This window comes from Gouania willdenowi, chromosome 4 (genome assembly GCF_900634775.1).
Source record: "Gouania willdenowi chromosome 4, fGouWil2.1, whole genome shotgun sequence".
NCBI lineage: Eukaryota > Metazoa > Chordata > Actinopteri > Blenniiformes > Gobiesocidae > Gouania > Gouania willdenowi.
Genome location: NC_041047.1, coordinates 6,117,538 through 6,132,680, shown reverse-complemented (window position 1 = coordinate 6,132,680; position 15,143 = coordinate 6,117,538). Strand labels below are relative to the sequence as shown.

The following is a 15,143-nucleotide window of genomic DNA, read 5'->3' as shown; positions in this document are numbered from 1 at the left end:
CACAAGTTACACTAATTCAACAAAAAGTCATGGAACAATATTTCTCTCAAGTTGAAAAAGGTACATCCCCACTGGTGTTAACTCTTAAAGCTGCAAATGGCCTTAGCATACCATACTCTAATTATGCAATAATGGATTTTGACGTTGAAGGTGTAAAAATCCCGGAGAAAGGTGTCGTTATTGTGAAAGACAATTGCTCTACGCACCCACTGCTCTTTGGAATGAATGTGATCGGTGCGTGTTGGGATGCTGTTTTTAAACATGAGAAGCCAGCCCTCTCCCCCCAGAAATGGAAATCCCAGCAGGCGTGGCGGGAACCTTTTGCTGTGTGCCGGAGGACCATCGCAACACCACCGGGAGACGGGTTTTTGGGCTACGTTCGACCCGCAGACCATCGGTCGGTTCAGGTACCACCCAAAAGTGAGATGATTATGTGGGGCCGCGCATCCATGGGACCTTGGGGGTCTGACTATTCTGCAGTTCTGGAGGCTATGCCTGAAGCGGACGCATGGGGAATAGCCAGAACCCTATCTGTTGTGCGCGGAGGGAGGGTCCCTGTTCGTATCTGTAACCCCCATTCGTACCCAGTTTCTATAGGACGCTATCAGAAGCTGGGCCGGTTATACCAAGTGGAGGAGGCGGATGTCCAGGGAACCCGTGACCTGAGCCTGACCATGGGCCCGGATGGTGTCGTGGAGGTTGGTGTAGTGGATACCCTGGGCTCCAGCAAAGAGGAACACACGGAGGAGGGGGTGAGCAAGCTCATTGACTGTCGGCATTTGACCGATCAACAACAGCTGGAGCTCAAGACCCTGCTTCAGAAGTGGGAGAAGGTGTTTGCGGTAGATGATGAGGATTTCGGGAGGACGGACTTGGTTCAACATTGTATTCACACGGGCGATGCCCCTCCCATCAAAGAAAGGTACCGACCTTTACCACCTGTAATGTACAAAGAGATTAAGACCTTGCTTACAGATATGCTGGAGAAAGGTGGGATTCGTGAGAGCTGTAGTCCCTGGGCCGTGCCGATAGTCCTAGTCAGAAAAAAATGGTACCTGGAGGTTTTGTATCAATTATAGGAGAAAGAACTACGTTACCCACAAGGCCAAGGCCCATATTACTGGTTTTTGTTTGATCCTCCTGTAAACCCGCCGGGACTGCCACCGAGCCCACGACGCTCAACTAGGTCGAACATTGGGCAGCCACCAGCTTGTTTTAGTCCAGGGACTAAGGTGACAGGGACTGCCACCCTTAAAGTAGGGGGGGATGTCACAGGATGATAATTGGGCATCCAGTATTTTGCACAACTAATTTGCTTGTTTGTGTGTGTGCTTTTATTTTGAAGTGTTCTTACTGTTGTGCATTGCTGCGCTTGTTATTTCCTGTTTTAATCACTTGGACCCTCACACCTGTGGCAGACTGTTTTTCAATCAGCTTTGATCCAATGAGCATAAAAGCTGGGGGCGGACAATTGACGGGACAGCGGTCTACGGAACGGAGAGGAGCGGGTAACGGGGAGGCAGGGGCAGGACAGCGGTCTACGGAACGGAGAGGAGCGGGTAACGGGGAGGCAACGGCTAGACAGCGGTCTACGGAACGGAGAGGAGCGGGTAACGGGGAGGCAACGGCTAGACAGCGGTCTACGAAACGGAGAGGAGCGGGTAACGGGAAGGCACCGGCTGGTTTTGAGAGAGAAGGAGAAGGAACACGGCAGGAGTAGCAGCGGCAGCAACAGCCCCCGAAGCGACGGCAGTGGCGCAGCCTCCGAAGCAGCGGCAGCGAGGCTGTGAAGCCAGAGTACGACGCCGATCACAGCAGGCGGGCAGAGTATCTCTGCCCCCGTGTGTAAGTACCGTTTTAGTACTCTTGCGGGATTGACTGCACTGGCTTATAAACGATTTTGTGAAAGGGGACACCTCACTGCCTCTGACCTTTTGTCCCAGTGTAGGCTCCGCCATAGAGGAAGAAGAGGAACGGGACTACAATCCAGCTCCGCCAACCATCCCTCTTCCTCGCCCGTTGGGATGAACTTTTAATGTCTTAAACCTTTTTTTGCTGGCATCACCACCCACGGTGTTATTTTAGATTATTGCAATAAATTAATTATTAGACCTGTTAAACTGTATCTTTGGTTGATTACACTGCTTGCCTTGTGTAAATTATTCTAAGAGTTCCTAGCCTCTCATAAAATACTAGGTGGCGTTGTCATCGAGAAGCGGCCACGACCTACATATACTTGCACTTGTTGACTCAGCCATTAAAGTGGTAGTGTTCGTTGGTTTAAAAGTTGTAGTAGTTTTTGGTGGTATACCTGTATTAGTTTTTAATGGTGATGTATTGGTAGTTGTTGACAGTGAAGTTGCATTTGTTGTTGAATGAGAGGTTGTTTCAGTTGTTGACGGTGAAGTTGTTTTGGTTGTTGATGGAGAGGAAGTTGTAGGTGTTGACGGTGAAGTTTTTTTAGTTGTTGACGGTGAAGTTATATTTGTTGTTATTGATAATGTTTTGGTAGTTGTTGACAGTGAAGTTGCATTTGTTGTTGAATGAGAGGTTGTTTTAGTTGTTGTAGGTGAAGTTATATTTGTTGTTAATGGTGATGTGAAATGCCTCCAATTTAAAAGCAACCACTAATTTTTAGCTAGAAATTAGGAACATAAACTGCATGTTTTCAGGATCAATTAATGCTGATACTAATCCGGTTTGCTGTATTTTTTTTTTAAATTTTTCTTTTAAATGTTACCTTCTCATTTGGTAAAGACAAAAGTTGACATTGTTTCCTCAGTTTACTTCATAAAACTTGTTAATGTAAAAACTCTCATTGGCATTCCTTTCTCAAAGGTATACATGACAGCACATACAGTATAAAACATCCAACCAAATATTACATAACATTACATTACATTATGATGGCTGATGAGCATTTTGAGGAAATGTATTCCCTATGTGGAGGTATTTCAATTTGAGGAAAACGACATCTAATGATTTGAACATGTTTTGCAAGGGTCGAATTTGAATAGTTTTAGCTACTTATATGAACAAGTATGTGACTGTCAACAGTGGTCTGATAAAGTCATTGCTGTAAACTGGTAACATGGTCACAGGAGGCAAAAATGGCCTGATTTAACTGCTTGACTAATGTGACACAAAATGCACAATCAGTGGATATTAGAGGATGAATTATACAGTTTGATGCACATGTGGCAGCAGAAGGGGAACCTGTAAATATTAAGAACATGGTCATAATGTGATGATGAAAAATGCAGACCGCAAATTGTCTGCAGAATTTATACATATATTATAATATGAGGAACAAAGTAGAACAAATATGGTGTCAAGCGATTCACTGTCCTCCTTGTCTGGCAACAAAGAACAAGCAATCAATACTATCAAAAAAATGGTAACACTTTATTTTTTGGTGGTTTTATACATAAGGTTGACATTACATTATCATTTTCTGTCATTAGCATTAATAAGGTGTCATAAAGGCTGTCAATAAGTTGTCATTAAGTGTCGTTCACTGAATTATGACACTTTTGTACTTATGTTGCTGTTTTTTGGGTTAGGGTTAGACTTAGATAGTGTTAGGGTTAGGGTAATTTAAGGTTAGGGAAATGAACGACACTTAATGATAGCCTTCATGACACCTTATTCATGCTAATGACAGGTGTCACATCATAATAATGACAGCGTAATGTCAACCTCTACGTATAAAACTTTAAGTACTTTCTTTTTTTTATTGATTTGTTTTCTGTCTTTTCATGTCATTTTGTGCAATTTTGTTAAAAGTTTGTGTGTTTTAGGAGCTTTTCTGTAATGTCTCGTTGTTTTGGGTGTTTTTGGAGTCATTTTGTTTGTTCAAGTGATTTTTGTGTCTGTCTTTGTTGTCATTTTATGTTTTATGAGTCATTTTGTGAAATCTTTTGAATTTTTTGTATGTTTTTGTGTACTTTGCACATTTTGCTGCTTATTTGAGTGTTTTAGGAGTTATTTTGTGTATTATTTTGGGTTTTTCTCCCTATGTCCCTTTATGGGCTCTGTGTTTTACATTTATATAATGGTATGTTTTTTTTTTTATTGTTTTCTTTTCTCTAACTGGTGGATCACAATGAAATAAAACCACCTGCCTAATGCTGCCTATAGTTTTTCTCATTCACTGCTTCCAATTCTCACATGAAAGAGGAAACATTTGATCATATAAAGTTTTGTGGGAATTCCTCAGTTGTGGACTTAGTGTTTTTTTTTCTGAGTCATTACTGACAGCTACGGCTCGACCTGTTTTTCTCTACATGCCTATTTAAATGTCTCAGTGACATAATTTCCTTCATATCTGACACCACCACAGCAGACGAACATGGCTGATGATTATGGTAATAAACTACATGAAATATTTCTAGTGTTGATTATGATCATCAAAAAATAGAGTGAAAACATAAATACTGATTTTACAACAAACTAGGTGGACTCACCATGTTTACTAGTGAACTTGTGGGGGTAAAAGTGTGTACTATAGTGTAGGGAAAACTTAGCACGAGTTAACTACTTACAAAAATAAAAATATAACGATAAGGTGGGAGGAGCATGCACCAAGACTTCTTATTGGCTCCCCAGTCCCAAATGAAACATAAACAATCAATGAAAACTAAGAATTGTGTTGTTATCCGAGGGGTATTCCATAAAGGAGGATTAACAAAGAATTGTGTTGTTATCCGGTCTGCTTCATTTACACTAGTGAACATGTTTCCTCAGGAAATGCAGCGTGTTAACATGAACAGTGCATCTTGGTGTGTACATGTTAATAAGTAACAGGAACAGTGATTTTTCATGCAACCAAAGTACTGTATCTAAACTTACAGTACATTAGTTCATACTAACAGTAGTTGTCAAGTTAATTGTAAGTGCATGCATGCTATTATTTTGTACCAATGATACATTAGGGATGGGTTGAGTTGGGGGCTCGGGGATCCAAACTCTCTTAGGGCCCCAATTTTGGACAGAACAAAAAAGGTAATGTATTAAAATGTCTGATAATTATATGTTTAATCATGGTGATAGGAGTGCTTTAATTCTAGTTTTTTCAAATAGTTGAAACACTCAGACATAGAGTTTTTATTCTGTTCATTTTTTGACATCATAGTACAATATTAGTGGTGTAATATGTTTTCTTTTAATAGATTTCAGTTTTGTCTTGTTTTTTTTACATGCTGAATAAAGAGTAAATGGTGCACACTCAATGGAAAAACAAGTCATAAAGACAAACAATACAAAACATACTGATGATGCCAATCCATTATCCTCTTTTTTAATGATGTCAGACATGTCAGATACACAAATGTTAGTAAAAAAAAAGTGTGTCACATTTGAAGTTCTGTACATAACCACAGTGGGACTCATCCTGTGCCTTTTAATTTTGCCTCTCTCTGAACTCTAAAAATAGGAAACCATTGGACAATCGATAAATAATAGATGTAGAGCACAAAAACATACAAATCAAAGATTAGAACTACATTGAAAAGTGTCTCTTATTTTCACATCTGATTATGAAAAACATTTAGGTAGTTCTGTGATTCATCACTATAACCTAACAGGAATCTAATACTCTGACACCTGGTAAGAAGAAATCATGCGTGCAGATGGCTTAAGGCAGTGAGTGAATGAGACGGACAAAAAAAACCAGTTCCTCAATCAGTTTTTGTAAACTCAACGCCCATAAACACCACCATTTAAATACTGCAACTCTGTTTACATATTTGCAACCTTTGTTACATTGACATTGAAGATAAGGCCTTTTTCTCTCAGGAAATCACTGATGAACTAAAAAAGAAGAACAAAGGTTAATGTTCAATATCTTTTTAAAACACAAATCTTTTTAAAGACAACTTTACCAACATCTTGTATGTAGATCTCTATGTCCTCACGACTGACATCCTCTATGGAAGTCATCCTTATTTGTAGACCTACATGAGAAAATACCTCAGAACCTGTGGGCATTAAAATAAATTGTATTTAATTAACATGGACATGTATAAGCTAAAATGAAAAACTAGAAGTATAAAACATTTAAAGATGAAAAAAAAACATGGTTTAAGAATTAATTTAACTTTTTAATAAAATTGTGGAAATGTAATCAAAGTAGGCTATTCCAAAGAAAATCAACTCAGCATGCTGAGTCAGCATTCTAGATTTCATGGACAAAACCATGTTAATACAGTAATCCTGCAGTAAGTTTATCCTATCTATTTCAGGTGTGACATTAACAATGATGACCACAATAATAGCCATTTGACCAGTTAGCCTAATAAAGAAAGGTGTTTTCAAAAGGTAAATAAAGCCATTACCTGGACTTGTTGACTCTTTGTTAGTGATGTTTGGTTGTGAAGTTTTGGTAGTTGTTGGTGGTGAAGTTGTAGTTGTTGGTGAAATTGTGGTAGTTGGTAGTGAAGCTCTTGTAGTGGTTAGTGGTAAAGTTGTTATAGTTGTTGGCGTTAAAGTCGTGGTAGTTGGTGGTAAAGTTGCATTAGTTGGTGGTGAAGTTGTTGTAGTTGTTGGTGTTGAAGTCGTGGTTACTAGTTGTAAAGTTGCATTAGTTGGTGGTGAATTTGCATTAGTTGGTGGTGAAGTTGTTGTAGTTGTTGGTTTTAAAGTTGTGGTAGTTGGTGGTATTGTTGTTGCAGTTGCTGGTGAAGTTGTAGGTGTTGGCAGGACAGTTGTGGTAGTTGTTGGGGGTGAAGTTAAGGTCGTTGTTGGAAGAAAAGTTGTAGTAGTTGGTTCGGGTGTCGTAGTAGTTGGTGGTGAAGTTGTGGTAGCTGTTGGCGTCGAAGTCGTGGTTTTTGGTTGTAAAGTTGCATTAGTTGGTGGTAAAGTAGCATTAGTTGGTGGTGAAGTTGTTGTAGTTGTTGGCATTGAAGTTGTGGTAGTTAGTGGTAAAGTTGCATTAGTTGGTGGTGAAGTTGTTAAAGTTGTTGGTGGTAAAGTTGTAGTAGTTGGTGGTATTGTTATTGTAGTTGCTGGTGAAGTTGTAGTTGTTGGCAGCACAGTTGTAGTAGTTGGTTCTGGGGTTGTAGTAGTTGGTGGTGAAGTTGTTGTAGTTGTTGGTGTCATGGTAGTTGGTGGTAAAGTTGTAGTAGTTGGTGGTATTGTTGTTGTAGTTGCTGGTGAGGTTGTAGTTGTTGGCAGCACAGTTGTAGTAGTTGGTTCGGGGGTCGTAGCATTTGGTGATGAAGTTGTTGTAGTTGTTGCTGGTGAATTTGTGGTACTTGGGGGCAAATCTGTGGTAGTTGGTGCTGAAGTTGTTTTAGTTGTTGGCAGGAAACTTGGAGTAGTTGGTGGTGAGGTTGCATTAGTTGGTGGGGAAATTTCTGTAGTTGCTGGCATTGAAGTCATGGTAGTTGGTGGTAAAGTTGCATTAGTTGGTGGTAAAGTGGCATTAGTTGGTGGTGAAGTTTTTAAAGTTGTTGGTGTCGTGGTAGTTGGTGGTAAAGTTGTAGTAGTTGGTGGTATTGTTGTTGTAGTTGCTGGTGAAGTTGTCGTTGTTGGCAGCACAGTTGTAGTAGTTGGTTCGGGGGTTGTAGTAGTTGGTGATGAAGTTGTTGTAGTTGTTGGTGTCATGGTAGTTGGTGGTAAAGTTGTAGTAGTTAGTGGTATTGTTATTGTAGTTGCTGGTGAAGTTGTAGTTGTTGGCAGCACAGTTGTAGTAGTTGGTTCTGGGGTTGTAGTAGTTGGTGATGAAGTTGTTGTAGTTGTTGCTGGTGAATTTGTGGTACTTGGGGGAAAATCTGTGGTAGTTGGTGCTGAAGTTGTTTTAGTTGTTGGCAGGAAACTTGAAGTAGTTGGTGGTGAGGTTGCATTAGTTGGTGGGGAAATTTCTGTAGTTGCTGGCATTGAAGTCATGGTAGTTGGTGGTAAAGTTGCATTAGTTAGTGGTAAAGTGGCATTAGTTGGTGGTGAAGTTTTTAAAGTTGTTGGTGTCGTGGTAGTTGGTGGTAAAGTTGTAGTAGTTGGTGGTATTGTTGTTGTAGTTGCTGGTGAAGTTGTAGTTGTTGGCAGCACAGTTGTAGTAGTTGGTTCGGGGGTCGTAGCATTTGGTGATGAAGTTGTTGTAGTTGTTGCTGGTGAATTTGTGGTACTTGGGGGCAAATCTGTGGTAGTTGGTGCTGAAGTTGTTTTAGTTGTTGGCAGGAAACTTGGAGTAGTTGGTGGTGAGGTTGCATTAGTTGGTGGGGAAATTTCTGTAGTTGCTGGCATTGAAGTCATGGTAGTTGGTGGTAAAGTTGCATTAGTTGGTGGTAAAGTGGCATTTGTTGGTGGTGAAGTTGTTAAAGTTGTTGGTGTCGTGGTAGTTGGTGGTAAAGTTGTAGTAGTTGCTGGTATTGTTGTTGTAGTTGCTGGTGAAGTTGTCGTTGTTGGCAGCACAGTTGTAGTAGTTGGTTCTGGGGTTGTAGTAGTTGGTGGTGAAGTTGTTGTAGTTGTTGGTGTCATGGTAGTTGGTGGTAAAGTTGTAGTAGTTAGTGGTATTGTTGTTGTAGTTGCTGGTGAGGTTGTAGTTGTTGGCAGCACAGTTGTAGTAGTTGGTTCGGGGGTCGTAGCATTTGGTGATGAAGTTGTTGTAGTTGTTGCTGGTGAATTTGTGGTACTTGGGGGAAAATCTGTGGTAGTTGGTGCTGAAGTTGTTTTAGTTGTTGGCAGGAAACTTGAAGTAGTTGGTGGTGAGGTTGCATTAGTTGGTGGGGAAATTTCTGTAGTTGCTGGCATTGAAGTCACGGTAGTTGGTGGTAAAGTTGCATTAGTTGGTGGTAAAGTGGCATTTGTTGGTGGTGAAGTTGTTAAAGTTGTTGGTGTCGTGGTAGTTGGTGGTAAAGTTGTAGTAGTTGCTGGTATTGTTGTTGTAGTTGCTGGTGAAGTTGTCGTTGTTGGCAGCACAGTTGTAGTAGTTGGTTCGGGGGTTGTAGTAGTTGGTGATGAAGTTGTTGTAGTTGTTGGTGTCATGGTAGTTGGTGGTAAAGTTGTAGTAGTTAGTGGTATTGTTGTTGTCGTTTCTGGTGAAGTTGTAGTTGTTGGCAGCACAGTTGTAGTAGTTGGTTCGGGGGTCGTAGCATTTGGTGATGAAGTTGTTGTAGTTGTTGCTGGTGAATTTGTGGTACTTGGGGGCAAATCTGTGGTAGTTGGTGCTGAAGTTGTTTTAGTTGTTGGCAGGAAACTTGAAGTAGTTGGTGGTGAGGTTGCATTAGTTGGTGGGGAAATTTCTGTAGTTGCTGGCATTGAAGTCATGGTAGTTGGTGGTAAAGTGGCCTTAGTTGGTGGTAAAGTGGCATTAGTTGGTGGTGAAGTTGTTAAAGTTGTTGGTGTCGTGGTAGTTGGTGGTAAAGTTGTAGTAGTTGGTGGTATTGTTGTTGTAGTTGCTGGTGAAGTTGTAGTTGTTCGCAGCACAGTTGTAGTAGTTGGTTTGTGGGTCGTAGTATTTGGTGATGAAGCTTTGATTGTTGGTGGTAAAGTTATTGTAGTTTCTGGCAGGATAGTTGAGGCAGTTAGGGGCAAAGCTTGCGTTAAAATTGTGGTAGATTGTGGCAGAGAATTTAATGAAGAAGAATGGTGAGTCATACAGCAGATTATAAATAAACACTTAATCACACTTACATAAATATTGCTATCTCTGTATTTTATATAATACTCTAGGTGCCAAAATTATATTTGAAAACAAAACATTTCATAGAGTTTACCGTTTATGACAGGATGAACAAAACATTTGAGTAAAAGTATCCAAAGAATGATTTCTCTGTCCATGATGATTATATTCCTTCCTCGATGCTGTCTGTAGCCTACAGTTCTGAGTATTTACTGTAAGGCTGTATAAATGTGGCTGATCATTTCTGGGGGAGTGTCAAAGAAAAAAATATTGGTAAACTCGAAAAACTAGATATAATCTGTGGTGCTCATGTGTCACTTTTAAAAAAAATGTAAAAGGAAGCATTGAACAACACATTTTAGTTCTTATTTAAGGAAATATTTCATTTGAAAATCTTTATTCAGTTCTCAGTGGAACGAGTTTAAAACAACAACAGCAGTTGAAATTGATTCACAATCATGTCATTTTGTGCAATTTTGTTAAAAGTTTGTGTGTTTTAGGAGCTTTTCTGTAATGTCTCGTTGTTTTGGGTGTTTTTGTAGTCATTTTGTTTGTTCAAGTTGTTTTTGTGTCTGTCTTTGTTGTCATTTTATGTTTTATGAGTCATTTTGTGGAATCTTTTTTTTTTTTTGTCTTTTTCTTTGTTGTTTTCTTTTCTCTAACTGGTGGATCACACTGAAATAAAACCACCTGCCTAATGCTGCCTATAGTTTTTCTCATTCACTGCTTCCAATTCTCACATGAAAGAGGAAACTCTTGATCATAGAAAGTTTTGTGGGAATTCCTCACTTGTGGACTTAGTGTTGGGGAAATTTTTTTTCTGTTAGTCATTACTGACAGCTACGGCTCGACCTGTTTTTCTCTACATGCCTATTTAAATGTCTCAGTGACATCATTTCCTTCATATCGGACATCACCACAGCAGACGAACATGGCTGATGATTATGGTAATAAACTACATGAAATATTTCTAGTGTTGATTATGATCATCAAAAAATAGAGTGAAAAAATAAATACTGATTTTACAACAAACTAGGTGGACTCACCATGTTTACGAGTGAACTTGTGGGGGTAAAAGTGTGTACTATAGTGTAGGGAAAACTTAGCACGAGTTAACTACTTACAAAAATAAAAATATAACGATAAGGTGGGAGGAGCATGCACCAAGACTTCTTATTGGCTCCCCAGTCCCAAATGAAACATAAACAATCAATGAAAACTAAGAATTGTGTTGTTATCCGAGGGGTATTCCATAAAGGAGGATTAACAAACTCTGAGTCTATCCATAAACTCTGGGTCAACATACCCCGCGATGGGAAACTCTAAGTATCGGATTCCATTACAGCTAGTATGAAGTGGGTCAATCAACCCTCAGTATGTAAACCTTGGGTTACTGACGTGCACGCGCGCGATAAAAAGCAATCATCAATGGCTCGACGATTACACAAACTACCATGGTAACCACCCAGAAGAGAGTGATTTATTCAACCTAATGGATGAAATTAGCCAGTGTTTGAGGAATATGAGCCTGTTCCAAAGGTGCGTTCACAATGAATGCCACTTCAGTGACTATATAGTCTCTAAAATCACCCGTGATTAGTCATGCTTGTTGGTCCCACTAGCACTTTATCGCTTCAGTGATGTGACAAGTGGGGAATAATATGAATAAAATGTGTTTGAGGAGACATGGCAGTAGCATAGGATGGCTGCATAGAGAGCCCTCACGTTACACTGGCTATAAAGACAGTGACTGCCGCTTGATATTGAATCAATTATATTGATTGTTAATGTAATATTGTCGCCAGAGTCATCTCAATGTCCAAAAAATATGTAATAAAAAAAAAACTGAAGCAGGACACGAACCCACGACCCATCACTTTGAAAAGCGGTGTCATAATTCACTACGCCATCATAATTTCAAAGTTGTGATGTATAGATCAAACGGTATTACAATATAAACAACAATTGAGCCTCAAAAGGATTCGTTTAAATTGTCATCTCCTCCTTTATATTATCAACAGGTTTGTATTCAGGGAACTTTACTACAGACGTCAGTAGATGTTTTAATGTAGATCAACCTCTCAGCGACTTTCACTTAATGCTCTGTATCCACAATGTTAAAAAGAAAACTACCGCTTTATGGAATACCCCCCCAGCCTGCTTCATTTACACTAGTGAACATGTTTCCTCAGGAAAGGCAGCGTGTTAACATGAACAGTGCATCTTGGTGTGTACATGTTAATAAGTAACAGGAACAGTGCTTTTTCATGCAACCAAACTACTGTATCGAAACTTACAGTACATTAGTTCATACTAACGGTAGTTGTCAAGTTAATTGTAAGTGCATGCATGCTATTATTTTGTATCAATGATACATTAGGGATGGGTTGAGTTGGGGGCCCAGGGATCCAAATTCTCTTAGGGCAACAATTTTGGACAGAATAAAAAAGGTAATGTATTAAAATGTCTGATAATTATATGTTTAATCATGGTGATAGGAGTGCTCTAATTCTAGTTTTTTCAAATAGTTGAAACACTCAGACATAGATAGACTTTTTATTCTGTTAATTTTTTGACATCATAGTAGAATATTAGTGGTGTAATATGTTTTCTTTTTATAAATAGATTTTAGTTTTTTCTAATGTTTTTGTTTACATGCTGAATAAAGAGTAAATGGTGCACACTCAATGGAAAAACAAGTCATAAAGACAAACAATACAAAACATACTGATGATACCAATCCGTTATCCTCTTTTTATACCGAGCAATTTGACCTCAAGTGGGCCACAGATTTTGTGCAGGAAAACAAGTAATTTCAACATTATTGTGCTCTGGTTTGTAGGTATACATAAAATACAAAAAATGTAAGAAACTGACCATATCCAAGCAATAAGTGATATCAGTCCCAACAGGATCTTCACTTTATGTTTCCTAGATTTTGTGACCAATTTCTATTTAATTAAGGAAAATATTATGTCATAATTTGAAGAAAATTTAAGGATTTTGTAAGCATTTTCAGTTTATTCAACAGTTTCACGTAAAAAAATGACTGCAATCATGTGATACAAGCACCTGGAAAACTGTGAGACAACTCCTGCAAATATTCATTCACACAAGGATTCATGATTTCTCTGTCATTTTAAATTTCTCCTGCCGGCCCAATTGATTTGGCTCCTGGGCATGAGTTTGACACATGTGCTCTCTGCTCATTATAATTTCCAAACAATACAAGTGCAGTAAGAGAGGAGATCACAACACATTTGATGACAAAATCCCAATTCCATAATGCCATCTAGAATAGACTAAATTCAACTTCTTTTATATAGAAGTCATGATAAGAATGAAGGGAAAAAAACTTGTAACCACAATAAAAGCAATCAACACTCAACAAACTGCTATATTAACAGATCCAATCAATCCATAATCGACCATTACTGTAATACCAAAGTCTATTTTTTTTGTGGGTTTTTATTGCGTCGGATGGAAGGAGAAACAAGGGGGAACGATCAAAAGATTTGAAATTGAGCAGGAAAGACACATACGCCAGACAAAACTGTTACATAAAAAAAGAAAAAACATTAGTTTGGTCTTTAATGTTGAAATGATTGTAATGAGGAAAATTTACCAGCAGATGTCACCTTGTCCCTGGTATAGTGCATATTACATAAATAGATTAAAAAAAAAAAAAACTTGACAGCAGGCAGGGGGCGAGAAGGACCCCCCACCACCTGTATTATTTATTAATAATCTTTAATATTACTGTTCTAAAATATTTGATTGTGCATTTCATGATGTTTTTATTAGTTTTGAACAAGAGTAGTCAAATTTTAAAAAAAGAATTCCATAGTAAAGGTTACATTACTATGTACTATGTACTATGTACTATGTAATGTAATATATATATACGGTATATATATATATATATATATATATAAAAAAACTCTTCCTCACCCTCCGCAGGTGGTCTCTTTTTTCCTCCAAGCTCGGGTCCTCTACCAGAGGCCTGGGAGCTTGAGGGTTCTGCGCAGTATCTTTGCTGTTCCTAGAACTGCACTTTTCTGGACCGAGATGTCTGATGTATTTCCTGGGATCTGTTGGAGCCACTCCTCCAGTTTGGGGGTCACTGCCCCGAGTGCCCCAATGACCACGGGTACCACTGATGCCTTCACCCTCCAGGTTTTCTCCAACTCTTCTCTGAGCCCCTGGTATTTCTCTAGTTTCTCGTGTTCCTTTTTCCTGATGTTGAAGTCGCTTGTTATTGCTATCTCGACCACAACGGCTTTCCTCTGCTCTTTGTCCACCACCACAATGTCTGGTTGGTTCGCCATTACCATTCTGTCCGTCTGTATCTGGAAGTCCCACAGGATCTTGGCTCGGTCATTCTCTACCACCTTTGGAGGTGTTTCCCACTTTGACCTTGGGGTTTCCAGAGTATGCTCTGCACAGATGTTCCTGTACACTATACCAGTCACTTGGTTATGGTGCTCCATGTAAGCTTTCCCTGCCAGCATCTTACCCTCTGCAGTTATGAGCTGGATTGTCTCATTGGCCTCTTTGCACAGTCTACACCTGGGGTCTTGTCTGGTGTGATCGATAAAATGGTAAAAATGGACTCTGTCTAGCCATTGGTAGGATTTCTTGATATCTGCCACTTCAGTTATGTTTCGGTGGTACATCCCGTGTAGGGGCTTGTCCTCCCATGACGGAACCTCCAGCACCTCATCTTCTGTTCCCCATTGTCTGAGACATTCACTAAGCACGTCATCTGTTGGAGCCTTGTCCTTGGTGTACTTATGGATCTTGGATATTTCATCCTGGATAGTGGCTCTCACACTCACTAGTCCTCAGCCTCCTTCTTTCCGGCTAGCGTACAGTCTCAGAGTGCTGGATTTGGGGTGGAACCCTCCGTGCATGGTTAGGAGCTTTCGCGTCTTAACATCTGTGGTCTGTATCTCATCCTTTGGCCAGCTTATTATTCCTGCAGGGTATCTGATTACTGGCAGGGCGTAGCTGTTTATTGCCCGGGACATGTTCTTGCCATTGAGCTGGCTTCATAGGGCCTGCCATACTCGTTGAAGGTATTTGGCCGTAGCCGCTTTCCTTGTCACCTCTTTGAGGTTGCCTTTTGTTTGTGGGATTCGGAGGTACTTGTAACTGTCCTCAATGTCTGCTATTGTTCCTTCTGGGAGTGAGACCCCTTCTGTGTGGACTACCTTCCCTCTCTTAGTCACCATCCGACCACACTTCTCTAGTCCGAATGACATCCCAATGTCTGCACTGTATATCCGGGTGGTATGGATAAGTGAGTCGATGTCTCGCTCATTCTTAGCGTACAGCTTGATGTCATCCATGTAGAGGAGGTGACTGATGGTGGCCCCGTTCCTGAGTCGGTATCCATAGCCAGTCTTGTTGATTATTTGGCTGAGGGGGTTCAGACCTATGCAGAACAGCAGTGGGGACAGGGCGTCTCCTTGGAATATGCCACATTTTTTTTGATGGAGACTTGTGCAAGTGGCTTGCCATT

The 15,143-nt window shown here is 39.9% G+C and overlaps 1 protein-coding gene across 3 annotated transcripts; it reads right to left on the bottom strand.

Annotated features, from left to right (window-relative positions):
- Positions 1 to 5,364: 5,364 nt before the first annotated feature.
- LOC114462108 (mucin-5AC-like) lies at positions 5,365 to 12,471 on the bottom strand. 3 transcript variants are annotated; one of them, XM_028444742.1, is made up of 5 exons: positions 9,714 to 12,471; positions 7,164 to 9,533; positions 6,336 to 7,019; positions 5,887 to 5,978; positions 5,365 to 5,811 (listed from the first exon to the last, which is right to left on the bottom strand). In XM_028444742.1, exons 1-5 carry the CDS (start codon positions 9,775 to 9,777, stop codon positions 5,740 to 5,742), a joined length of 3,282 nt encoding a protein of 1,093 aa, XP_028300543.1. In that variant the 5' UTR covers positions 9,778 to 12,471; the 3' UTR covers positions 5,365 to 5,739. The 3 variants fall into 3 exon arrangements, with proteins under 3 accessions (XP_028300543.1, XP_028300540.1, XP_028300542.1); XM_028444739.1 differs by having other exon boundaries at positions 5,366 to 5,811; positions 6,336 to 9,533; XM_028444741.1 differs by having other exon boundaries at positions 5,366 to 5,811; positions 6,336 to 9,500.
- Positions 12,472 to 15,143: the final 2,672 nt, after the last annotated feature.